Source organism: Amblyomma americanum, chromosome 9, assembly GCF_052857255.1.
Source record: "Amblyomma americanum isolate KBUSLIRL-KWMA chromosome 9, ASM5285725v1, whole genome shotgun sequence".
Classification (NCBI taxonomy): Eukaryota; Metazoa; Arthropoda; class Arachnida; order Ixodida; family Ixodidae; genus Amblyomma; species Amblyomma americanum.
This window is the reverse complement of record NC_135505.1, coordinates 128,394,882-128,422,756: the sequence shown is the minus strand read 5'-3', so window position 1 is coordinate 128,422,756 and position 27,875 is coordinate 128,394,882. Positions and strand designations below refer to the sequence as shown.

At 44.2% G+C, this 27,875-nt stretch overlaps 1 protein-coding gene across 5 annotated transcripts; it reads left to right on the top strand.

The window, feature by feature from the left end:
* On the top strand, positions 1–27,851 carry LOC144104307 (uncharacterized). 5 transcript variants are annotated; one of them, XM_077637219.1, is made up of 21 exons: positions 1–157; positions 4,377–4,614; positions 10,281–10,385; positions 12,161–12,235; positions 14,704–14,841; positions 16,266–16,319; positions 16,405–16,455; positions 16,540–16,596; positions 17,589–17,651; positions 17,752–17,814; positions 19,013–19,039; positions 19,140–19,196; positions 19,778–19,804; positions 19,902–19,958; positions 22,045–22,071; positions 22,169–22,225; positions 23,588–23,647; positions 23,720–23,788; positions 24,096–24,155; positions 25,385–25,441; positions 27,668–27,851. In XM_077637219.1, exons 2-21 carry the CDS (start codon positions 4,381–4,383, stop codon positions 27,800–27,802), a joined length of 1,473 nt encoding a protein of 490 aa, XP_077493345.1. In that variant the 5' UTR covers positions 1–157; positions 4,377–4,380; the 3' UTR covers positions 27,803–27,851. The 5 variants fall into 5 exon arrangements, with proteins under 5 accessions (XP_077493345.1, XP_077493347.1, XP_077493342.1 ...); XM_077637216.1 differs by lacking the exon at positions 1–157 and adding an exon at positions 3,368–3,510; XM_077637221.1 differs by lacking the exon at positions 16,266–16,319.
* The last annotated feature ends 24 nt before the right edge of the window (positions 27,852–27,875 follow it).

Genomic DNA, 27,875 nt, shown 5'->3' with positions numbered 1-27,875 from the left:
TTTTTTTCCGACGTGGTTGGACGTGTGCAAAAAGAGCGAGATAGGAAACGACCGTTGGGCGTTTATCACTCGTTCCGGTGACGACGGAACGGCCGTGTCAGGCTTCGGAATTTCCCCTGTGAGTCTGGCCCGCTGCGTTCTGACACGCCGAAGAGAGGTGAGTTGTTTTCGCAAAAACTTCGCCCGCACGACTGCATGCGCTTGTTGACTGGTCTTATTCGAATTACGGAGACTTCCCAGGAGTTTCCTGGGTTTACGAACAGTGATTTCAGTGTGTCTAGCGTCAGCATTTGGCTACAGCTGCGCACACAAAAGCTTCCTCTGCTCAGATGCGCACGTCGTGTTCCTGATTTCAGCAAGCATTCATTTTTTTAGTCGGACATCAGGCACACGGCACAAAAAAAAATGTGTTGTTAGCGATATAAGGCGTGATTGCTAGCACGTCTAAACTTACAAAATATTCAGAAAGGAACTTCGCTTATGCCTCTCAAGATGCCGATTAATTATCGAGTGCTTGACTCGCTCAAGGTTCTTCCCTGTGGTGCAACCTAAACATCGGCCGTTCAGGGTGTTTCTTTATTCGAGTCCGGAATTTATTTTTTTCATTGCCTTTATGAAGTTTTTTTGTGGTCGTGCTCACAGGTTTCAATGTCTGCTTTAACTTTCATGGTCCATGTGTGAAAGCCTGCAGCGAAATCACCAGAGGCGTGGCATTATCTAAACCATATACATCCTGTAAACTGACACAGCAAATAAAGCGCAATAAAACTTCATGCGAAGGTGATCGTCGCGAATTCGCATTCGCAGGTGACAGTGCATGGGTAGTGCTCCGGTATGAGATGTTTGCTGGGGGAACATCTGAGCGGTCCCATCCCAGCATGCGTCACTAAATTTTGGAAGCAGCAGTTAGGGCTGATAAAAACAACGAGAAATACAGCCTACAAATAAACGTCACACAGAAAGAAAGACGTACGCTGATAAGTAATCATTTTTCGCAGGTAGCTTTGTGTTCTGTCTTTCCGGGCATGCCGATTCTGTACACAGTTTTTCTCCCCCCCCCCCCCCCCCCCCCGCCCCCCGAGGCAGGAACATATAAGTTGCGTGCACATGGTCAGGATCTAATCGGTTTTAATAACGTTCTTCAGAACGGACTGCATAGGCTGTTCATACATATTACAACAAAACAGCACCTTCGTTGATCGATATGTTAATACAAATACAACGCAGGAAAAATCACGAGTGATAAATAGTTCCGATTGTTGTTTAGACCAAGTCCTAGCCAACGATAGGGATTGATATCGGGGCTATTCCTTTTACTGCACATATATGCGGTTAATATCTATACCTAGGTGGATGTATTTTTAGCATTGTTCTCGTTATATGGAGCGTACCTCTTAGGAAGTTGGACCGAGTGATAGAAAATGATAGTAATATCAGGCTTAATCTGTGCACGCCGCTGAGTCCTAACGGCACTGGCAAGCTTCCAAATGGTTGGTGCTACACGAGTTTCTATAGGCTGACGAGCAAATTGCACACGCTTACATTGCACTCGCGTCAGCTTCGCGATGTCGTCTTCTGTGCTCTTTGATATCAGAACCACGTCGATTTCCAATTGCTTTAGCGCTCAATTCGCATCAGCTAATTACGCTCAACTGATTCCATAGAAATGAAGCAGTACACAATGCAAGGGATATTTGCCAAGAGTTTTCAATGAAATGGATGCCATGCGGATATGTCCCAGCCGGCTTTCAGGTGCTAGTTTCAGTGCTGTGAGAAAAATCCTCAGAGGCTGCCCCAGGAACTATGCAGCGTATGTGGAATATATTGCGGCATCATTACGCGTCTAGAACATTGAGAAGTCAGGCGTGAGGTACGATCGACGCTCAGGCCGCCGCGAAAGTTCACGGGATGGTTGTGTTCGAAAACAAATTTAGCGTCCAACTATGTTCTTTTGAGGGTGAAGCATGCAAGCCTACTGAAACATTAATTTATTTGCAAACACTGCCGCCTGCGTTAAAAAAAATATTAGAGGAGGTGGTACAAAAGTAGTACATTGGGAAACAAAGAATCATAAAATAGCGTGACAAAGTGTTCTAATAGCAAGCTTTGCAAGTCGCCCACTGCCCCAAAATCCACCACGGAAATTCAGTAATTAGATTTTAATGAAAAAAACGACTCAGTCTAAATGGATCGCCGAAAAGACAATGTTTAGCGCGCAAGCGTTTGAGGTTCAACTCTTGGAATGATCAATGAATCTAATGAGCACTGTAATGGGTGTCGAAGCCTGGACGACCTTGCGCAATAGGGCAATGTGGTCGCAGATGCACAGGTATTTTAATGGCTGAAGGAATATTTCGTTGTCTTTTGACGTAGCCGCAATGCCATAATGTCTAATTAATCTAACTGCTTTATTTTGGACAAACCCTAGCTTAGCATGCCATTTCCACAATGAGGATCAAGAGAATAGATGCTTATTCAAGAATGGAAAAGGTAACGGTTCTGCATTTACCTTGTTTCCTCTGTTGTTGTTTTCTATAAAGTACGCCTAAAATAATTTTTTCTGACTCTCGTAGCGCGTATAGCCTCTCTGCCGTTTTTGGTCTGACTTGAACGTGACTCCTAGGTATTTTATTTCCTCGATGCCTGTTGGAGCGAACTTTTCTTACAATAGCACGGAATTGCTGTTTTTCTCAAAAGACTTCATGATTGCTGTTTACCTTTCAAGTTTTTTGCCATTTGCCTTTTGTCGCCCCGCAAGAAAATGGAGAAAACGGGTTATGCGATGCTTGTTGGTCAGTAGGCTGTTTGATGTTAGAATTCTGGACAGCCACTAGCGTATACACGAAGCTTTACAGCAGTGTTACCAGTTGCATTTATGGCTTTATTTCTACAAGAAATCAAGAACTGTGGCCCCAGTAGTCAGCTGTGGAGCACATCAGATGTCGCGCAAACAGCAACACACGCTGTGATGCTAAACGGTATAAACTGTGACCTGTTAGGGTTTTCAGGCAAAATCGATGCGTGATGGGACTAAAATATTTTTCCCGCGCTTTTTCTCAACTTTCTCACGTTATGACGGCCAGAAAGTAGAAATCAGTCAAAATAAAACCTTCTACGCGTAACTAAAGCTGGAATTTCACGGCAAAAGGAAAGGTTTGACAAAGACCACTCACTGTGATCAGCACCTAGCAGTATAGCTGTTTAGTGGCTGTATGAAAGAAAATTAGAAACAGTATTCATGAACAGTGACCGGCACCGTAACAGGAAGCACGTTACGCTGTTCCAAACTTTGCTTCACTTTACCAGTATTAAATAAGAAGGCTTACTTCCTCCATTTCACTTTTGCAAATATAAAACAGATTTAAATTTTCCTTTGTAGCGCATGAGATTTTCACCGCCGAAGCCTGCTGCGTATTATTTTCAGCTTGTCTATGCGTTACAAATACAGCAGCGAAGAGCACTTCTTTCAGGCAGTGCTCTCGTGGCCTTCAGTGGTGAGGAGCCATGCGGGTATGATGATAAGCGTCTCACTTTCCAACCATTGTTAGAACGAAAGCTCTACTAGTCGAGGTACAACTCCTAGTTTTGCCTGCCTTTGCATGTTTGACCTTGAAGCCCTGCCACTGTCAAACCAGACACACACCCCCAAGACTAGCATGGGTATTGCTGAGCATAGGCATGATATTCCTGTATAGTACGGTCATAGCTAATGACCAGCAAGCACGTGAAAGATAACCAGTGTTCACTTGACATTTGACCTTGACCATTAAAGCTTAAGTTCTCATCGCCTGCTGCCACGTCGTGCGACGAAGTAGCAATGATGTCACGCCATTCTTCGCTATAAATACTGCAGGATTTGCTTTCGCTCGTCTGATAGGTTCAGCCGGCTTAAATATCAGCCAATTTCTTCATTACTGAGAATAGGAACTTTTGAATCGGTGCCTCCGCAGCGTGGTGTTCCTTCTAGAGCCTGCTGCGGAGTGCTGGGCCTAGTGCGATTCGCGGCTCTCACGCATTGTACATGCATTTAAAGCGTAAGTAGACGAAACTTCCATTTGGGGAAACTTCGGAGTTCTTTGTCTCAATTTAGGTGCTACTTCCACGCCTGCAGTTTCAGCATGCGAACGGCATTCTAGTCAGTTAATCGAACCCCACATCTATTGAATGAATCAAGACCACTTCTGACATTTTTAGGTTATAGAGGAATTGAACGATACAAGCACCTTTCTCCTTATATCACCACAGCAAACACAAGGTTCACAGGTTTCGGTGCGAACAGCTTTATTTTCACTTCGATTGGTGTCTGGATTATTGGCCCTCGGAGACTAACGCTGAACTTACCTGTGAATTTGTTTTGTGTGCTCGGAATCGTGCAGTGTGATGCCCGTCAAGGCAAGGCTACGAGGATTCGAACCCTCTATACCTGAAGACTTCCAGGTCATCTTCTGCGATGAATTGCCCCCGGATGCTGTGTGCGCTCAGTGCGACAACGTGTCCGCCACGCTGCATCGCGATACTAAAGGTCATGGCTACTGTACCTCCTGCATCAAGATGTGTACCAACGACGGCCTCTTCCAGTGCTATAGATGTGCAAAGGCATACCGGATTACAGAGGTAAGAGGGACGCCTCAAATCCTCTGCCCTTAAACAAAACTGGTTGGGTTTCAATAGCGTTAACTCTCGCATCGAATTAAGTTCTCCGGGTTCCATGTTGAGCAGCGACTTCGGCGGCAACGAACCAATAGCATCCGCGATCACATTAAGCGTTTATCTAACAAAGAAGAAACGCCTCTACCGCATCGCAAAGCTCTCGATAACTAGTAAGCATTGGGCTTCGTACATGGCAGCTTCGAACACGTATGTTCGGGCACTCAAAGACGCTAAAAAGCACTTCCACTCGCATGTTCTTCCCTCTACGTTAACAACCAATGTGAAAAAATTCTGGCGGGTCATTGATCCTTCCACCGATGATAGCATCCTTTATCTAATCCATCAGGCAACCCGATTCCTTCCGACATTTGCGCCACGATTCTGAACCGTGCATTCACTGACAACTTTACAGCCATGTCTGATGTACATATGCCAACAACTCACCATTTCAACTATGTTTCCATGCCACCTATAGCTGTTGCTGCTCCTGGTGTCGGTAAGCTTATTGATGCACTCAGTGTTCATTCTACTCCAGGTTACGATTGCATTCACCCGAAGGTCTTAAAAAGCACTTCAGCTTATTCTTTCATTGCACTAACCAATCTTTTCCAGCAATCACTTGACCAATCAGCTCAACCTACTGTATGGAAAGTCTGAAAACTGGTTCCAGTCTACAAGTGCGGCAGCAAAACATCCCCTAGTAATGATTGTCCCATATCCCTTACCAGCACTTGTTGCAAAATGCTTGAACATATAATATTCACCAACCTTGTTAACTTTCTCAAATTTAACTCCTTTTTCTACGTCTGCGCAGCATGGTGTTCGAAAATTTTACTCTTGCGAAACACAGTTAATATCGTTTACACATGCATTGCATCGTATTTTAGACCTATCATCCTTGGTTGACTGTATATTTCTAGACTTTTCAAAGGCTTTCGATGAGGTATGTCACAAACTCTTCACAAACTAAAACAACTGAATAATGACCGTAACTTATTGAAATGGATTGAATGTTTTCTACTTAAGCGCGCACAATTTGTTTTTGCTAACGGTTTTAACTCCAGTTTTACCGAGGTGTCTTGCGTGGTTCCACAAGGTTCAGTTCTTGGACCCCTACTGTTTCTAATTTACATTCATGATCTTCCCTCTCTTGGGAACTCTTCCATTCACCTATTCGCTGATGATTGCGTCATTTTAGAGAAATAACCAAGCTTAACGGCATTACATTACTTCAGTCGGACATCAACACAATAGGGAACTGGTGCAAAAATTGGTTAATGCAGCTAAATATTAACAAATGCAAAGTCATACGTGTATCTACAAAAACTTCCGCCCCGCCTCACTACTTACATTGATAACATTTCGTTGGAATCAGTCTCCTCATATAAATATCTAGGCATTCACATTACTTCAAATCTTAATTGGCCTGTTAATACGGAAAATATAATTAAAAACGCTAATCGCATGCTAGGCTTCTTACGTCGCAACTCTTTTAATGTTCCTTCGAATTTGAAACTATTGCTTTATAAAACACTAATACGATCTAAACTCGAGTATGCAACACCTGTATGCGACACTGCTCATGGCAACTTAATTAATGATCTTGAGATGGTGCAAAATAACTCTGTACGTTTCATCCTTGCTAACCACAACCGCACAGCGAGTATAATTGCCATGAAATATCTCTGCCTCCCAACACTGACATCGCGTAGAAAAGTGTTTCGTCTCGCCCTGTATCCCGCCACATTGATCATAATCACGAAGTCTGAATTCTGTCTTGCTACACAAAATACTTCTCGCCGTCATTCCTGCCGCAAACCTCACGTGACTGGAACCACCTTCCCGCAGAAGTTGCTGGCATTGTAAATTATGAGTAGTTCCGCGTAGCAACAGCTTACATTGTATATTCAGATACTATTCAAACATTCTTGTAACCAACTGTAATTTCTCTATGCCTTTGTATATCTACCACTCCCCGTCTTTAATGTCACTGGCTGTGAGGTGTAATGTAAATAAATATGACCGCCCCGTGCAAACAGCCGCAGCTGCGCACTAAATACGTCGTCACAAAATGGGGCACCAGGCCGAAAGAAGGCAAGGCCAAATCTCTACCAACGGCGCTGAAGAAAGCATCTTGATATGATCATATGGCGCGGCATCCTGCGCGACCTCAGAGTAGCAGCTGCAAGAGTCAGAATAGCAAAAGGAAACGGGGAACAATGGCGGCGGGCTGCAGCATCAGTCGTATTGAAGTCTACAGTCGAATCAGAAAAATAGGCACACGACTGTAGAGACTGTAGAGAAGGCAGGAATGTCACTTTCTTCAGCCACCAGAATTTTACCGGCACGGGCATTGGTGTCGTGCGAAGGGGGGGGGGGGGGGGTGACAAAGCAGAGAAAGCGCAATGCTGGTGCGAGCGCAATCGCTGATCGCATCATGAAGGGTGAGAAAGTCACGGCCCAGAATGAAATCGCTAGAACAGCGGGACAGCACGACAAACTCGGTGATGTACAGAACGTCCACGATAACAGGGCGAGCTGTGCACGCCGCCAGAGGTAGAACGCGATTTTAGCAAGCAGTGCGGAGGCAAAATTTCGAAACAGGCGTCGTCAGTTTACTTAGTCTTCGGCAAAGGGCGGCGCTAATAACACATAAAGCAATGTCTTTGTTCACAAGGGCGCGAACGGCGACACCATTGAACCACCCCCTGACAATATTAGGGCGGGGAAGATGCAGGGCTTGGACAGTTCGAGAGGAGCGCAATTCGTGCCCCAGAACATCGGCTCTTAGATTCCCTCCGGGCGGGAAGGAGAGCAAGGCCGCATGGAAGAGAGGGATCAACGAAGAGGAGAAGGTCCGATGGCGAAGATGGAAGGAGTGCATAGAAGGCCGGAGGAAATAAGTAGCGAGGGATTCGCATGGTCGTAGCTGTACAGACGTGCCCCCCCCCCCCCCTCCCTGAAGCGCTGCACATGCTGGCGACAAACCCATGCGACGTAGCGCAGCAAGCCACAGACATAACAGATGGAGTGGTTGTTCTGGGTGTGCCGTGGGTTCATGACGCAGTAAGGAGGCGGGTAACGACAGGTAGGTGCCGGCAGTGGTGGCGGCGGCGCGACAGATGTGTGAGATGCATGGGCGACGAGTCGCCGTGGTTTGGCGACAACATCAGCCTAGATGAGTGGGGCGGTCACAGGCTGGAAGCCGTGGGCTGGAGAGTAAAAGTCGGCAACCTGCTCATATATGACACGTCGAAGCGTGGGATAACCGGATGGCGCAGGGTCTTCAGACACAGACAGAAAAGATGGTGCGCCGGTTCTTCCCGCATTAAGGCCGTGATCTCGTGAAGCAGCGAAGTCGGGTCAGAAGCCAGATTGCAAACCGCCAGTGCAGGAATCGACTCGTCATGCACGCCGGAACAGCGAGTAAAGGCCCGCCGCTTATTGAGGATGTTATAACTTTGGAAAAGTTGGATAATATGGACGTCTGTTTGCGGATTCTTGGCGAGCAACATCGGCAAAACGTCGTCGAAAATACCCTTCAGGATGTTCTTCAATTTATTATCCTATGACATCGGTGGGTTGATGCGCTTGAGCAGGTGGACAACATCTCCGATATTTCTTGTAAAGGCTTCGTTTGGTGCCCAGCGCGAGCGTGGAGGCGTAGTTAGGCGCGCTGCTTGCACACAGCGTATAGTGGCCGGATTCCTCCGAGAAACTGGTCTCGAAGGAAGACCAGTAAAGCAAGTCGGCCTCATGATTTCGGAGCCCCAGATTAGCCGCGTCGGTTAGATAGAATAAGGCGTTACCGAGCTCTGACAGCAACCAGTCGTGGAGATCATAGTCGCCGGCGCCACTGAAGACGCTGGGGTCGCGCTGCCGGATCCCGCCGGAACAGACGATGGTAGTTGAAGGAATGGGGGCTTTCTTGCTGGTGACATCGAGCATACCGGATGTTGGTGCTAAGGAGCGGCTACGGAGATCCAGGATGAGAGGGTAAAATACAGCAGCCTCCACCAAATGTAAGAGGGAATTGTGGCTCAGGTGAATCTAGGCCTCTTGCGACTTCCGACGAGGACCCAGACCAAGCGTTCGGTTGCAAGCGAGCTTCACACTTCCGGATCGTCTTCTTTCCTCAGTGTCGGGGCATGGCTTCTACGCTACAAGACAATGTTCGAGGTGACGGAGAAAAAGGAAAACTCCCTTTGCCTAATCAGGCCCAGCCATACGAAATTCATGACCTGCCGAATGAATTCCTCCTAATAGTTCTTCTCTTATTTATTTCATTCTCGTGCCCCGCGTAAATTGTTACTACTTGCCCCAAGATTGTGTCTGGCAGCTTCCAATGCTTTTCTTCTCAGCATAAACTGCCGAGTCCTGCTGACACTACAAAAGACAGCTTTAGATTTCATTTCGTCATATTAATTTCTAGCTCCACTAGTGCTCTTCCCTTGGGTACGTCCTTCATTCTTTACAAGTCACATCCTGAGTTACTGTGCAAGGCAATGCAATGAGAAAATGATAATTCTAAGGTTTTTCCCACTTTTATTCCCAAATGTTCCCAATTCAGATCTTTGAACACCTCCAGTAAGCCTCCTGAACTACTCCTGTACGGGAGAGACCACGTCTCCATGCCTGGCACACTTTTCGATTTGAATTTTATTATGCTTACTATGGCAGGCAATAGTTTTTAGTACTTTTGCATATGCCTGTTCTGCGTCCTGGTTTCGTAATAGCTGCATGATAGCTGGGGCTTCCACTGAGCAAATGCTTTTTCGTAACCTGTGAATACTGTGCATGCGGGCTGGTTGTCTTCCGCGCATTTCTTCATTTGTATACAATCATTATTAGCCGCTTATGTAAGTTTGGAGAAATTGTGATTATTAACGGCGTACCCATTTCATATTACAGAAATTAAAAGTGTCTGTAAATATCGCTTCAGGTACCATCTGCTACCTTCAGAGTGACTGATGCTTTTGTTTTGGAGCTACAATTCGTTGATTTCAGCTCATTACACTCTTACTTTTATCATTTAAATGGGCACGAGGACACGGGTGTCTTGTTTTCGTTACCCGTAAAAACTTATTCCGCAATTCTTGTTATTTTCTCTGGTGCAAAAGACGTATTCAATAACAAGAAATCGGTTTAAAAATGAAACGCTGCTGCTTTTTGGCCATGCGTTTAAAACTTCTGCCGCCAACACAGAAATGGACTCCGTTGTTATTGCCTGGAAATAAATGGCAGTGTAGTGTTGTCTAAGGAATGAGTGTTTGAAAAAACGGCGTAGCGCTGCTGAAGTTTGCTTTTTTTAATGGCTGGCGGCGTCGAAACCTGCATTGCGTTGCTTTTTCTTTTGACAGCTTAGAAAAGCTGCGTTCCCTGAGAAAGCGTGTCTGTATCAAACCGCTGCGATATATTGGTAAAGGTCATCTTCGGTTGGCCGTCAGTGCCTCACAGAAGCCAATTCGAAGACCAGTATTAAATTTGGTTCATTTCGAACCAAACTTTTTTTTTCAATTGAAGGTATTTTATTCTATTTTGCGTGACGAAATGTGGTATGTATTTTTGCATTTCAATGAGCATTAATAAATATAAGCACTCATTACTGTCGTTAAATATTTGCCTTCAAGCTCAAACAAGACAAAACAACAACGGTGAGAATTGATAACCAGAAGATCATCTGCCCGATGACAGTCGAGGGGAAACCTGTGCACATACCTTTCGGCTCACTCAAGGTATGACTTGCTGACTTCTTCTGATCTTATTCAAAACTCTTCGCTGCTCACACGCTGCTGAAACAATTCTCTGGTTATATGACAAAAGAACACAACTGACCTATGCGTACCTATATGGAAGCTGTATAAATGCCTGTGCTTGTATGAAAACGGTAGCTGGAAGTCAGTCCTTTTATTTTGCAAATCCTTGCACGTATCTGGGATTGACGCTGCAGGAGTAGGCATGAATGTAGAACCAGACCGCAATACTCTATTAAATATCTACATATTCTCCACAGCTGATGGGTGCAACAGATCAGATGTCTCAATCGCGTGACGTACCTGCATATGCAAAGAATCGTTTTGCATTCGGTACTTATCAGCCTAACCACGCAGTCATCGATTGCATGATGTTCATGGGGCGCCACAAGTTCTCAAGCCAAAGGGTCCGCTTTTCAGCACCACATTGTCGCCTTTACGATGCCCGTAAAGCTACCAAGGTTCTGAGAGGTAGGAAGGATGTCTCCCATCTCTTGAGAGATTTTCAGGTTTGGAGTGTTTTTAACTCCACTACACAGCTTAAAAGAAAGTAGACGCCGGCGCCGGCAAATTTCTGACGGTCGCCATTGATGGAAGCCGTGTTGTAGCACCGGGAAAAATAAATGAGGAGCACGGGGAGAAAATGCCGACGCTACGCGTATAAAAACTCATTCCCCACCACTCCATCATAGCTAGTTAGCCAAGCTGGGTGTTTGATTTGTGGGAAGTGCTTTCCGTTACCGGGAATACCTAATGCCAGCGGCGTAATCTTGCCTTTAGCGAGGTTTCGGTATGCTGCTTGCGAATCGGCGATTGGGTTGTAAAGTTCGTGGGCCGCCGCTAAGCCGATAGCAGCGTCCTCGGCTTTGATGTGGAATGCAGCTTTATTTTGTTGTTCAGGCATTTTCTCAGCGGGAAAGGCTATAATTGTACCTGTATGCTCTGGGTCTTCTCCCAGGTGCCTTGCGAGACAACTGTTTATAAATTCTGGACCAAAAGCATCGCACTTTAAAGAGTAAACAAGTAGGCCTTCAGTAAAACGGCGACTTGAGCTAGTTGGTACATAGTTCAAGAACAAAAACAACGCAGAAACAGGGACAAGGCACCAGCGCCTGTCCCGTCTTCTTTCTTATCCTTGTTTCTGCACTGTTTTTGTTCTTCAAACAATATGCTAAAAGAACGAAAAAAGAAAGCTTCCCGAGAGTTGGCAAAAGATAACGTCACATTTCTTGTGCCTGGTAACCTGTTTTTAAAGCACTTATTCAAGAAAATAATATACGGCCTCACCAGCTTCTCTAAAAAGCCCTCAATTCGGCCTTAATAAGGATACGTCGTGGAGATTGTTTGGAGAGGTGGGTTCCAGCCCAATCGTCTATGAGCTACAATTTACGGTAGTAATTAGAAAATTGTTAGGCCCGGTAGGCCAAAAATCTTCACTCTTCTGGAAAAATTAGAATGAACGTTTGAAGAATTACAATAAATAACCCACAACACTGGGAACAAAGCTGCATTATCGGTTAAGTGTAGAAACATCACTTCACTTGTTTGTAAACTCGTTAATAACTTTTCCCACCACATTTCTTCTGAGATATGATTGCGGTTGGACTTTGGCGCTGTACTCTACGTGTAATGTAACTCCTCTTTCACGTAATACATAAAACCTAAAGTTGTGCCTTCAGCATCGCTGCATTTTTGCCGCTGCCAAAGTCACTTCGTACTGCTCCCTGGAGCATGTGATCTTGTCGCCTTTCTTGCAGGATCACCTCAAGTGGTGCACTTGCAGCAAAAAGGACAACGCTACTGAAGAAGTTGATCACCAATCTTCCGTACCGGTAACGAACACTTAGCCCTAACCGTTTTGAACTGAGTTTGGCGTTCACCTGCTCATACAAAGCTCAGAGGTTCGATCTGTGCACCGGCAGCCGTATTTCTATGCAGGAAAAATATCTTTCCCAGAAATTCGGGACAGCGCCCAGCCAGTGTGCTAAGCCTACTGACTTATCACATTCTTGTTCTACTGCTACTGGTAATTATCTTTTTCTTTCATTAAAGATGATGTCAACGCGATATTTTTTCAATGTAAACAGCCATACACCACATGGTGGCAGCCTGCGGAACTAGAATCACTTGTCCCATTTTTTTTTTGGTAATCACAAAAACACCCGTGTGCTGCGCGATGTCAGCCCCTTAAGGAATCCTAGATGTTCTAAATCATTCCGAAACGCTTCGCTGCTTCGCTCCTCAGCGCCCATGTGTAGCTGAGGAACGTCAAACGCCAAAAAGAGCCGCCGCGGTGGCTCAGTGGTTACAACGTTCGGCTGCTGGCCCGAAAGACGCGGGTTCGATTCCGGCCGCGGCGGTCTAATTTCGATGGAGACGAAATTCTAGAGGCCCGTGTACTGTGCGATGTCAGTGCACGTTAAAGAACCCCAGGTGGTCGAAATTTCCGGAGCCCTTCACTACGGCGTCTCTCATAGCCTGAGTCGCTTTGGGACGTTAAACCCCTATAAACCAAACCAAACCGTTAAACGCCAATATTCACAATTCGCTCTGGACGCATAACGGAAGTGCTGTTGGTATTAGCTTCATGGTCCTGGGAGTAATACATCTGTTTTAAACTGCGCTTTCAGTTTTTGAGGCGGGAAAATTCGAAGCAAATGCACGTAATGTAGCCGTCTGCAGCGGCAAGCTCTGGTACGAAGGCATTACAGAAGAAATCAGCTCTTCACGTTTATGCTGGAAGTATCGCCAGCTAAAATTTTCGTTCATTAAATTCAATTAAATTCACCCATTAGTTCGTCGTGAGGGCCTAAACGTCGGACTGGCATGTGCTCTAGCATTCGCCGAACAATGTCTACCTAGTCATGTTTTGTAGCTAGAAAAATGCAGAAAACGAACATGTGTTCATTCTCATATGTTTCGAGATTACTCTCACTAGTCAGCGCTCCAGTGATTCTATATCGTGGTTGCCATGTTCATTTTCTATGTTCATTGTTCAGAAAGACTTTAAAGCATGAACTCGGCACTGTGAGATGGCGATGGTGGTGCTTAGCTGCTGAGCAATTCATGCTTTTATTTTTGTTATCATCGACAATATTCCGTTGGTACCTAATTCAAAAAATCATTGCGTAATATGGCTTAGGGCACTGTAAAAAACTGGAGACGCCGAGGCAGTTGAAATTAATCTCGCCCATTGCTGCCTCAGCTCTGTTGCATATGACTTCGATGGTGCAGTCACCGCGGTGGATCAGTGGCTATGGTGCTCGACTGCTGCCCCAAAAGATGCGGGTTCAATCCCGGCTTCGGCGGTCGCATTTTGATGGAGGATAAATGCTAGAGGCCCCTGCGCTGTGTGATGTTAGTCCACGTTAGAGAACACCTTGTGGTCGAAATTACTGGAGCCCTCCACTATGGCGTCCCTCATAGCTTGGGTCGCATTTGGACGTTAAGCCCCATAAACCAAACTTCGATGGTGCGTAGCAGCGTACGTTGAAGTGTAAAAGGGCTCTGCTTGCATTTATTTTTCAGAAGCTGAAATTTTAGCGTTCTTTTACGCGTCACCATTACACTGTTCACGTTTGAGTTGACGCTGATTGTGCCTCATTGGCCGGATTGATTTTTGATATCTAAAAATATCCGCAAGAGTTCGCCAATTATTTCGCTTTGCTACCCATAATTTGCATCTTCTCAATACTATTCAGGAACTTGCACAGTGAAGCCTCGACTACGTTTGTCAACGGTAAGGTATAGCGATTCGCAACTTCCTGCTTGGCCGAACGAAAGATCAGGACTAATTGTGTCAAAATTAAGTATTCTCGTAGTTTCTTAGATGTTTGATTTGAATGGCTGCATTTTTAAAATGTTTGTTCTAAAGCCGCTCTTTTTAAGAAAAACTGCTCAAATTCGCTTCTTGGCAGCCTTTACTTCGGAATACTTTTGATTCTTTCTGCTAAGTCAAGCTGGCACTTAAACGCGCTGTTAGCGTTTAGGATGTCACGAAGCGCCGAGCCCTTTCCAAGGCCTTATTTGCACATTGAAAAGCTACCATTACCTTAAACAATCCGATTGGGTCTGCATCTGCATTCAGCAGCACGCTATAAGCGGCTAAATAGGCGCTCTTGTTAGCCGGGATGCTCATCATGCGTACAGAATGATTTTAATTGGTCTGGAGGCAGCAAACAGCTTTAGCGGCAGTAAAAAAGCGGCTGCATCTGAATGAGTCTATAGCGAAATCCGGCAATTTTGAACAGTTTGCTGTTTGCTGTATGGGCGTCCTCAGATTTTATTCTTTGCTTTGCAGGCCCCCGACAAGAAAAGCGCATGCCCCTATTGTGACGAGAAGGTAACCAAAAAGGAAGTTTTTCAACATGTGAAAAACTGCAGAGGAAAACATAACGAGCTTCATCAGCAACAGCAGCATAAAGCCTTGTCTTCTAAGGTAGCAGTATTTCATCTTTTTTTGCATTACTTCTATGACGCACCCTCACACGCTGTTTGGAGGTAACTTCGCAAAAGGCTCCGATGCCCGACTATAATTTTACTATACATAGTACTGAGGACTCCTGGAGGCTGTCCGAATGACTATTCTTTGTTACTAGCCGCAGCGGTGGCTCAGTGGTTATTGCGTTCGGCTGCTAACCCGAAAGACGCGGGTTTTATCCAGGCCGCGGCGGTCGAATTTCGATGGAGGCGAAATGCTAGAGGCCCGTGTACTGTGCGATGTCAGTGCACGTTAAAGAACCCCAGATGGTAGAAATTTCCGGCGCTTTTCACTACGGCACCCCTCATAGCTTGAGTCACTTTGGGACGTTAAACCCCATAAAATCATAAAACCAAGAATTTTTTATGAAGCTCTAAAAATTTTAAAAACTCGATGGGTATAATTTTACTGCTAGTTCTTCCTTATCGGAAAATCTGGAATTAAAACACATGAAAGGAAGTGGCTATTGCTACAGTGTTGTTCATATTATCGTTACAAAATTGTCTACGAGGGTATGGTACACATATGGTATGTCTTAATGCGTGTAGTAAGTTGAAAATTTATTTCAGCTGATTGCTTGTGTCTTCGTGAACGTTATCGCTCTATTAAGGCACCGCCTAGCTTGGGGCTGCTGCTATAATGGTGAACTTGGCACACCGAATTGCGTGTGTTTCATTGTAGCTGCTTCATGTTTTAATGTTCATTTAGATAATTGTAACCAATGTGACCGTGGTTATAGCGATTAAAGTAAACACGTGTGTACAAGTAAATTGTGCGAGTTGCAGGAAAGACTTATATTCTTTGTCAGTTCTTATTTTTGTTTCACACACGTTGCACTGCGCAAGCAAAATTAAATTTGTAGCTGTAAAACGCTGCTCAGAATAAAAACGCTCCAGAAGTCTAAACAAATCGTCATTTCGATTCTAATTTTAAAGTCGGACTCAGTAATTGTGCTTCATAGATATCCTCTCAGGGCATCTGCTGATTACTGGAATAAAGAACGCATCGACATGTGCAAGTCCTCACCTCTTTCTGGCAGTCCCCTGAAAATATTTTCAGTCCTACGCAGCACATTCTGCATATAGAAACAAGCTACATACCTGCCAGTTTTCACAGCTCTCGAGCTGCCCTATAACACATTGAGAAGAATTAACCTGAATCGAAAGGAAGTTGCAGCAGCGTAAATACTCTCGCATCGCGGTGGGACCTTGGGCCCCTTAGAATAAAAACGATACATATTATATTCCTTGCTTTCTTTATGATGTGATGCAGTTTTCCATAGACATAGGAATATACAACCATTGAACAACCTGCAAACATTTCTGTATATTTTCTTTTTTTGGAATCTTCTTGTAGCCAGTCTTCTCTTTTGCACTCTATAGGTAGGCGGACAATATGATTCCAAGAATACTGGACAGCAGACTCCGTTCTCTGTTGTAAGCTAGTTGTCTACGCTGTCCGCGCTTTCGTTTTCTGGTTGTGGGTTTTTTTACTTAATCACAATTTTGTCTATCCTCACAGCAACGCTTACAAGGCGAAAAAATTTCTGACCGAAATGTCTCTTACCGACAGGTAAGTTAACAATCAGCAGAGGCTTGTCTCGACCTTTTCAGCTAAAGTATCTTTACTACAGCAACTGTATATGCTTTCCTTCAGGAAGACACCAAAGAAGCTGCCGGAGTGCATGCCAAGGAATGCACTGGTTCTTCAAATGTAAGGGTTTTAATGGCCATCATCATGACCTCGAGCATGAGAAAGAGCGAAAATCTGGAGAACATGACGCCGAATCTTGGCGAAATACTCCGAACGTTCCCGTGCGAATAGGAGGGAGCGAAAAAAATCTCCCCGCCCCCCCTCCCCCCGAGCGCGATTAGAACCGGCAGCGGCACAGCAAGAGCAGCTTCACTTCACGCTGCTTTAGACCACTCGTGCATCGCCACACCCTGTGGAGATCGTCGTCGTTATTCACGTCTTCGTACTGCGCCGTGCATGTTTGCAAAGCCCAGTAAGAGGAAAGATTTTATTAAGGACAGCAAGACCGGGCTAAATATCTCACTCCTCAGTGTACACCTCAAATGTGCTGTGAGGGACCGGTTGAAGCTATACAAAAAGTGTCGATAAAAACAGTTATGACCCCAGAGAGAAATCCCGAATTTGTCCTAAATATTTGTGGAGAAAAAATTATGTACCTTTAGTCGGATACAACTCATGTCTGCATTTAAGCTCTTCCCACAGTCGTGGCGCTCGAATAGAATTATTCTGTGGCAAAAAGTAGACCTTTAATAAAGTTTTTCTTGTTGCCAAGCAAGAACCTAATCAGGAAAATAATTTTTAATTTCAGGAATGTTCATTCCTGTCGCTTGTTTGATAAAGCCGAACATAAATTTGCTTATTTCGTTCGCTGTTGTAATTGCTTGGCGCAGTAATACAGAACGCCACTGACCGTGGCCAGTGTTAGCTACTGCTGTTTTTTTTTAACTGCATTCTACAATACTGAATGGACTCTCGTGCAAATTTTTGTTTCACTGACGAAAATCGTTTGCCCATATCTGCTGCTTCTGCATATTTATTTCAAGGGGCACCTCCAAATAAGTACTAAGCGGCCTGCTCGTCTTTTCATTAATTCTGCGAAATCAAAAACGTCGGCCTATCTTTGTCGATAGAATTACATATTTGTTGTATCACCGTTCCATTTCATTTTTCAGCCCGAAGAAAACCAGACTGAAACCCTGACAGAGATTAATAATATGAAAGCTGAAATAACCAAGGTACGTCGGCTTTAGCGGAGTAGATTTTTCTATTTTTTCTGAAGAAAAATTAAGAGTGGTGTCGCGTGCGTTGAAGCTGTCCTTGCGTTTTATGTTGCAGATTTATGTGATGTGTGCACAATCCCAGTCAAAGATCAGCGACCAGCAAAAGAAAATTGAAGAGGTATGTGGAGCGGCCGACTGTGCATAGTTCTTAGTTCACTACTCAGCCGTCACTGTGGCTGACAAAAATATTTTTTTAGAAACAAAGTTCGTTTAAAACCAACAGCTTATTAGCCAGTAGATATAGGACCGTTACGTAAGACAAATATATCTGCGGAGCCTACCAATAGCTTTTAAATATAAGGTTTTTGAAGTAAAGAGACCTTTTGAGGCCAGTGTTGGTGAACACCAGGAGAGAGGCGAATGATGTTGACCAGTGAAGAGATTAAGCAAGTTCTAATAGTTAACTTTTTAACTATTTATACAGGCCTGGTTGTAATTAGAAATTAGTAACCGCTGATCCGAAATAGCCATTTTAGTATTTAAAATTTAGAAAACGGGATTACCCTCGGTGATGTGGCTAACAAATAATGGTCATATCTCGCACAACTCTAAACGCACGCGCCTGCGGTCTGCACACACAGCGACGCCCATAAAACTTGGTCGCAGTTTTTCGTGCATATACCATGTGACCTTCTCTGTACCACCTCTGCTGGCGCTGCTCGGAGTGGAGGTAACTGCTGCGCAAGCTGGACAGACAACTTATCGTGGTTAGTGCTCGTGGTTTAATAGATGTCGCTGTGTGCGCAGATTGCAGGCACTCCTCAGTGTAATTAAATTGAGCTATAGAATACCTTGAAGCGCTCAGTAGGCTTTTAAAATTGCACTGTGCCGCACAGGCTTTCTTGTAAAAATGTTTGAACTGGAATTTTTCACGTCTGTATGTATTTTCATTACTGTGAACAGGTAGCGCTGAAATTCTCTGCACATGCGTATTTGCTTCGAGCGTTCAGCACTTGATGCAATTTAATTGCTGGCAAATCCTAAACTTCGCCCAACTCAGCTGCCTCTGTAGCTGCCACCCGCAATGGGCCACAGCTCATTGTGAATACCGAGTTTCAGGCGTGTTATTCCGTGGTTCTGGATTCACTGCATTCATCAATATAATGCTCCAACTGTGGCTCAGACTTTTGTGCTTTATCAATATTTTATATATTTCGTGAACTTTTAAGTTAGAAATACCCTTGCGTGCTCTTCTATGCGCCACTATTTTTTCCAATGTTTTAGCACAAATATACTGTCTGGGTGCCGACTATGGCATGCCTTTCTTTTTAGCAACCAGGTGTCAGCTTGTATTGTTTATATTGTTTTCTTTTCAGCTAGAAGAGGCACTTGGTCAGAAAGATGTGAGTCACCCAACACAAACTGAGCTATTCTGAGCCGACCTGTGAGCAGAAAAAAATATCCTTTGGTCATAGTTGCTGATAGTCACCACATGTTTTGCAGAGCGACATCCAAAAGCTAACCGAAAGATTGCAGTCAGCTGAAGTTCGCATGGTGGAAGTAAGTGTTCCCGACTTTTCTCAGGATTAGATAATATTGTTTCGGATATCCGCGCACTTTGCATCCAACAAACACTCAAGCAAACGAAGTAAAGCGAACTCTGTGCTCTGTGTGTGTAATAAGTGCATTAGTCTAGATTCTTTTGCTCTATATTCCTTTGAAAATAGCAGCAAAACCCTTAAGGCACTCTCACAAAGCGTGCAAAAAATGGCGTTTAGGAAATGTATAGCGTGAATTAATCAGTAGATGTTTAGCGTGCTTAAGTGACCGCTCTCCTTAATTGAGCTCAGCTAGGCGCGATCAGGCACTGATATCGCTGTTAGGTACTTTTCAAAGACAACTCCGAAAAGGCTCCATTGGAAGCGCGTTTCCTTGAATGGGAAGCCTGTCTTCAAGTATTTTTTCAGATTAGTGTGTACCGAGCACAAGAAAGGTAGAAGTTTCTTAACTAGCGCTTGTAAACGCCACTGTGTTTTCCTATGTTTTAGCACTGCGCAAATACTCTCTTTACCGACTGTGACGTTTATTTCATTTTTCGCAACCAGATGTCAGCTTTTCTCACTTTTTTCTTCTCGTTTCAGCTAGAAGCGGCACTTGGTCAGAAAGACGTGAGTCACTTCGCAGAAACTGAGCTATGTGCGCCTATGTGCAGAAAATTTTTATTTGGTCAGGGTCGCTAATGACCATCTTGTTTTTTTTTTGCAGGACGAGATTCAAAACCTATCTAAGAACATGCAGTCCTGTGATGTTCACGTGATGAATGTAAGTCTTGCCTAATTTGTTCTCACGGTTATTTTATATTGTTTTCAACATAGTTTCAACAAACGCTCAGGCAAATGTAGCAATTCTAACTCTATTAAAACTGCATTAGTGAAGATTCGGTTCCTTTACATTGCTCTGAAAAAGCAACGAAACCATTGAGGTACTCTCAGAGAGAGTACAAAAAAAATTATTTATGAAGTACGCAGTGTGATTAACAGGTGGATGTTTAGCGTGCTTAAGTGACGGCTCAATTAGATTGAGTAAGGCACCATCAAGCACTGACATCAATGTTAAGTATTTTTCTGATAATTTCCAGAAAGGTTCCTATGGTTCAGTGTTTCCACAAATGGGAAGCCTGTCTACAAGCGTTTCTTTTTTTTTAGATAAATCAGTGACCCAAATTGCGTGTCGAGAGTCGAATTCTGCATCACATATCAGCGTTCCGTGGTCCCTGTTACTGAACCGAGGTGCAGAAGTAATAACAGTGCTCTTCCTCACATATCATAGGCGAGGAAATTAGTGATAGGGTAAGGCAGTTTCGCTGAGGTAGCAACCAAGGAACGAGAGTGTGCGGAAAGTATACGGGGATGCCATTGGTGCTTGAGGAGGATATTTGGCTGGGAGGCCTTGAGTTGACTGCCATCGATCAGCTTCTTTTCATTGGGTGCCTTTAAAGAATGCCCTCTGCAGAGATTTTAGCAAAACAGTTTCTAAAAAAACGTACTGTACAAGGCACTGTCACCCAGACACGATGTTTCCTCTGGTCGACAGAATGCTTTCGCATAATATATACTTTCGGCTCTCTCGACGCAGCATCGGTGCCTTCTTAAGCCGCCCAGCGTGTGACCCGTCTCCGGCACAAAATAGGAATACATATTTGTGGGAATCCAAGAGGAGAACTTAACTGTCATAAAAACGGTGTATAAACTACCTATAGACTTCTCGTAGACTCTACCGCTTTTTCACAGGTATTTTCATGTATATTTGCAGTTTGTAGCCTCTCTATAGATAAATCTCCTAAAGGTGTTTGGCCATACATTTAAACTGCCGATATGATTTTTATTGACTATCGACAAGTCTATGGGATTTGTATAAGAAACGTCTATAGATATTATTGACGAGTCCGCGGACCGTCTATTGACGGCGTGGAAAAGTTTTGAAAGGGTTGTCGCGCATCGGTTACGCGGGAACGTAGCGCTTGCGCAAATAAGTTTAAAATAACGGATCTATGCTGTCAGTGGATAGTGCAGTCATGTCCTTTGCTTACCACCACAGCTTTCCAAGGAACCATTGTTGTCTTATTAATTCAGCCTGACGTACCCATACTTTGTGGGGCAATTTGCTTCACGACATCCCCTTTGGTTTGTTTTCCCGCGATGCATCCTGCCTAGTTGCTTTAACTTGTTAACAAGGGAGAGCGCCGTAGTCGCAGTGCACGAGCTCGACAGACGGTGTGATTGCTGCGCACGCGCGCAGCAATCACACCGGGGAGGTCACACCTGGGGGAGGTCGGCGCGTACGGAGTGTTAGGCGCGCGCTCCGCTCTTTGCCTGCTGTGCGAGGAAGCGGCGGGGAGACTTGTTCCCGTATCTCGTCCCCACCGGCCTCGGAGTATCCCTTGCCGTAGCGTGGACGAACAAACGCTAGGAACCTTGCTCGTGAGTCGGATGATCTGACTTCTTTAGCACATTTTGTTTCTAGCCAGCGTTATTGTTGTTGCAGCAATAAATGCCTGTTTGTGTCAGCCAGAGTGTCGCTCCTTTGTTCCCTCAGAGCAAGGCCCGCCGTGGTCGGTGAGCGTTCGGTAGCGTACGCGACCACGAGGTGGGGTCAGGCGGTATTGAATGGTGTCAGCCGCGGTTAAGCGGGAAGAACGTATATATCCCCCTTTTAAAACCCCACAACTTACAATGCTGCTGTTCTTTTTCTCCTGCTTCGCAAGTTAACAGAAGTCTAACAACATTTGCATAAACATATTTAGCATTCAGGAGCGCGCTAATAAATTAAAATGTCCATCGGCCGAGCAGGTGACGTCTTCAGACCAGCCAGATGTAAATTGTAATCATGTTTTCCTCCTTTTTTTCAGCTACAGGAAGCACTTTCGCAACGAGAAGTGAGTGACAACGGGCGTGCTCAAATATATGCTCCATTTTTGTGTACCATTTATGGCTTTCGCTTCGTGTTACTCATGATTTCCACGAATCTTACAGCACCACGATCAACTGCTGACGGAGACAGTAACCTCTATTCAGACTGACCTGCACAACGTGAGACATCCAATTTACTCACTTGTGCTTTTTCAATGTTAGCAAAGCATATTCATGCTTCCCTTTTAAAAATCTGCCAAGCAGATAAACCGACAGTTTTTATTCTCTGGAAGGCTTGGTTACTTTACATTAAATTTGTTTTAGAAGCGTAGCGCCAGTGTTGGTCTTCTGTACCAGCATACGCAACGTTTCCAGCGCAACAGCCGGTGCATCAGCACAAAGCTGCGTAGATATTGTACGAAGTTAAACGATGAAATCGCAAATTTTGATACAACGTTAATATTCCAAGAGAAGGCAAGCGTAGCAGGCGCTGGCAGAAGGTTACGTGGGCGGATGAGAATAGGAAGTTTGTAGGCTTAGCTGACGAAGGACAGGGTTAATTGGAGAGACATGGGAGAGGCATTTGCCCTGCAGTGGGTGTAGTCAGGCTGATGATGATGATGACGACGACGATGATGATGTTCATTATTATTATTATTATTATTATTATTATTATTATTATTATTATTATTATTATTATTATTATTATTATTATTATTATTATTATTATTATTATTATTATTATTATTATTATTATTATTATTATTATTATTATTATTATTATTATTATTATTATTATTAGCATGACCGCAGATAGGGATGAATTTTGTGTGGCTGGGGATCCGTCTAAAATTTGCAGCCTGTGTTCTCATGCGACGCGGTGGAAACGCTCATTTTTGGCCCTTAGCAATGCTGTAAGCGGCGTTTTCCCACAGGTTGTGTATCGAACCTGAGAAATGTATCGAGAGCATAGCTGGCTGCCATCGCTCTTAGGCTGGCGTGGTATGAGCGTTTTAACCTGAACAGAGTGATCAAATCACAATGAGCACAGTGATCAAATTAGCAGGGGCGTGCGTGCAATATTCGAAATTCACTTGAGAATATCACACCTCGTATTGCAGAGGAAAACGCCTTCTTTGAACAAGCTCCCTCGTTATCTCTGAATAATTTATTCATCAAGCGCACAATTTTCCGACTCAGCACGTTCCTGTGCACGCGGCATCTGGATATTTTATCTTAAAGCTACAGTTAGTATTATATTAAGGTACAGGAGCAAATAAAGGCAATTAGATTACTGAAGAATCGTCTGTTAATGACAGTTTCATTCGATAAGAAATGAGACTTTTATTTCCTTCACATCGCTGATTTAACATTGCGTATGCGAAAGGCAACCTATATGTGTTCTTCAAAAGCTTGCGTCTCTGTTCTGAGCCTGAGCGAGGAAAGAATTGTAGTAATTTCCCCGCGGAAATGCGTACGTATGCGATACTAAAATTTAGGAGAACAGGGAGAAATATTAACACGAAAAAATTAATTTTTCAGATCCACATTCGGTGTGAACAGCAGAAAGACATAGCAGAAAAAACAGCTTGTTGTGTGAAGGTAAGGCTAACTACCTGGCCGCTAGCGAGGGCAATTAAAGTCGAATAACAGCAGCACATTCTTTTTCGGCAGGCAGTGCGCAACTCTCTTCGAGAAGAAATGTCCACCTTCATCGAAGGGTCAGAGAAACGGATGCACCTGGTATGATCAACCTTCAACTCTATTTAGAATTTGGGAAAATCACGTATGTTGCTGAACTTTCACCTACACATAAGCTTTCTTTTTATGAAGAGCCAATACGTCAAGAGGTTCCTGAAACGGCTACAAATTCAGAAAGTCACTGAATATAATAAAGTCATATAACCAATCAAGGGCCATGAAAATCTCGGTTCAAGGTACATATTGACCGTAATGTATTGTATTCTTCTTCCATCGCTCTAAGGAACCAACTTCTTGTTTGTTCTTTGTTTTTTAGAAATAAATTCTTGCATAATCACTTCTTACGCAGATTGAAGCAGCACAGAAGAATATGATGGACAGTCTTACGGCAGAATTGGACAAATTGCGAGTAAGTAAAAGGTTACAAACATTTCCACGTTTTCTTGGCAAGGAAATCACGTGTCTTTTCACCTTTTTCTATGTTTTCATACTGAAACGGATTTTTCCAAAGCAGGTCAGTTGTCGCTGAAGTCAGCTACCACACAGTTTAGGGACCCGATGTCCGTGAAAGCTGTGAAAGACGGCGTTTCGTGGTAGCTTTTTTACCTGCAGAGAAATTTACTGGGAATTTCGACCTTCTTTTTAGTTTACGCTGCTTGTCCGATTCGAGAGACCAAGCCATGGATGTCACGTTCATGTTGAAATATGCGCCGCAGCATTCCTTAAAGAACAGAACAAAAAGTTGCAAGACAACGAGGCGGTAACTCACACACTACTCTAGAGCTGGCAAGGGAAGTGAGAGGAGGTGCTCGTTTTGACATACATGACAGAAGCCAGCAGTCACCGAAGCCAAGAATAATGAGGATTTTTTTTCTAAATTTGTGGTGTTCATCAAAATAACTTTTCAGAAAGTAGAAGAAAAAAACGACCACATGCCGCCTGTGGGATCCGAACCCACGATCGCCAAATTACCCGTCCGGTGCTCTAACAGCTGAGTCAAGGCGACGGCTGTTCAATCTTCTGCTTTCGGGGGCATTTATATATTGCGTGTAACCTAACCCTGAGAGCGTTCGTCAGTTACCACCCTCGTTCATTGAGGCGGATGTGGAACATCCTGTTTTACCACGAGTATAACGTCGAACGTCATCGAACGGTGAGCGCGGAAGCTGTACGAGAGCCCTCTTATGCTACCTATGGCATCAAGGCGGCCACAATCGAGGTACTCGTTAGCTATTAAGCAGACATAGGGAATGAAAAGAGCGACTCGTTATGACATACATGTCGGAAGCCAGCGGTCACCGAAGCCAAGAAGCACAGGGGATGTTTTTTTTTATTTGTGGTGTTCATCGATCGGACATTAATAGGGCAATAATTCTTTTATGTTAATTGATTAGAAAGCAGAAGCAGAAACAACCACATGCCGCCGCCTATGGGATCCGAACTCACGACCTCCGAATTTCGCGTCCGGTGCTTTACCAACTGAGCTACGGCGACGGCTGTCCAATCTACTTTCGCTGGGTATCTATGTAATGCGTGTAGCCGTGTCTCGAGTTATGCAGCACCTACCGCCAAGTGTGTTGAGGTTTGTCTTCATGTAATCACTGGGCAATAATTGTTCGTGCAATCTCCTGTTTGCAGGAGGAATGCAAGCAATCAAGAGACATCGCGAAGGAATCCTATCTCGCATGCTCTCGAGTAAGTATCAAAGTTTACGTTTTCGTTCTTGAACTGTGGATTCAGATGCCTCAACATGAGTCAGGGAGTTTACTTGCTGAAAATTACCGGACTTAGCGACTCGCTGCACAAACGTAGGGCGGCGTCGCAGTCACGTGTGACGCGAAGGAAAAGCAGCTCTCATATTCTTATGCGTTCACAACAGTTTATGCCAAGTATCGAGCAGCGCAATGGCACTGGGGGCCCGGTCTGACCTCGCAGTTTTTACAACCTTAGCCTTGCTGAGGGCACAGGGGGCACACGGAACACATGCTGTGCCCTCAACAAAAGGAATTTGAAGCCAATTCATCGGCTGCCAGCAGCGCATTCTGCAGGATGTGCGTTTTCATTGTTGTTTGCGTATTGTTATGCTTTTAGCATTGATACAAACAACATCATTAAACACTTCTTTGTTTCCAGATAGCTCGAAAAACGAAGATCTCAGCCCAGCTCCCCGTCCACTGATAATTTTCAACAGCGGATATAGGGCGCCTCCCGGTATTGTGCGGGCGAGCAATGATTGGATAAATATTGAGAATATTCAAAACGGCACTTTAAAAAAGTCATTGGTCAGACTTGAGAACAAAAATAGAAGTGTAAGACATTTTGTGGCCTTAAACAGTTCCTTGCTTTCACGGGAAACGGATTACGGAATGTCAATTTTATGTGTGATATGTGCTGAACTGAGTATGTGTATGTTTCAAGAATGGGCCCACGAGTCCGGGCAAGGGTGTTGCATATAGATAATCGGATACGATATTAATCCACAAGAAGGTGCGATTTCAAATCTTTCTAATTAAATGTCGTTCTACCTACATGCCAGTTCATATTCTGTCCAGTCTTTTCGTGGCGCTCCGCCAAATCATTTGAAGTGTTGTGGTTTATATTGACATAAGATTGATGCGTTAGCCACATATTGTTCTTCCCATATTAGATGATGTAGGCTGCATCGTGATCATAAAAGTGAAGTTTGTAGTTTGTAAAAAACTTCGTGGTACCTGGAGCTATTGCTTTTGCCTATGTGTGCTTCTAAGCACATTAGGAGTACTCTGGACAGCATTTCACTCATGCCAACTTCGTAAAGAACGAAGGCTACCTTATCACCTTTCCTAGCCTAAAAACCTGGCGAAAAACTTGACGAGGGCTAGTTTATTTGCGTGTAATTTGATATTATCATTCACGAATAACTTGCATTTGCGAGCACAGACCATAGCGTTTGTTTTTGCACCTTCATTAGCATGATGTCAAAAACATGTAACTGAAAGTTTTTGCTGTGTAGTATTTCTTTGGAATAGTGAACCAAGACATCATTTGACATGAGTCGCCACGAAGGGCCTTTCCATCCACTAACCCTAAAATCGTATGTCTTGTTACAATGCTGGTGCAGTGAGCAAAGGGATCAGGGGTGCTTTCAGCACGAACATAGACTGACTGCTTTAATCTGAACATTCCAGTAATGTGCGTTTTGGGGATAGTTGGAGAATTATCAGTGTTCTTTCTAGCACTCACACAACACAGTAAAGGACGAGGAAGCCAGGACAGGCAGCTACTTGCAACGGCTTCATTGTTGTTTTTTTATCGTTTTATAGAACAGTTGGAATCAGCGCTTTGCTGTGTCGCCTTTGTGTGCGTTAAAATCAACTGTTTTAATCTAAGTATTTTGTTTATATTTCGCAATTTGTTCCTTGTAATAAAAACGGATGTGTTTGATACAATGGTTGAAGATTTTTATGCCTCGCCTTTCCACCTTTGTAATAGTACTACCCGCGATAAGGGCCCCATTTCAAGCGAGTAAACGGCATGCTTGTATTAAAATCCAACACACTCTCGCGCTGTGCACTGCACAGCGTCGTCGTCTTCCACTAATGCTTCAATCGAACTAATATACACATTTTCGCACGCTGTGCATTGCAGCTGCGCTCAAGTTTCGCATTAGGGTGAAATATAATCGTCCTTAAAATTTCTTTTTTTTAGAACATCATAGACACTGATTTTTCCAAGAGAAGTTCCATTTTTCACTCTCGCCCGATCCGTATGATGCGTATATCTTTTTCAAGCACCTGATGATCAGCACCAGCGGTTATACTTGTCTGCAAGATACAGTCGTCTGCAGACACCTAATACTCGACTCTATGAATTCACTAATCTTAGGTGATAATTTTCATGTCTGGCAAGCAGCCTGACAGATTCTTTTTTTTTTCATTTCAGCTCAACGGCACCATCTTCCACCTAAAAGCTTCCCACGACAACCTCCAAGCTTGCTTCGACAACTGTGCCCGCCGTGTCTTTCCAGCTCCGCCGGAACCTGGGCAATTCGCGCCCTCAGGCAGGGGATGGAGGTAGAATGCACTGCAGTCCGAAACATCAATAAAAACTGTTTTTTAGAGCGTTCCTTAGTTTCGCGCTGTCGTCGGCG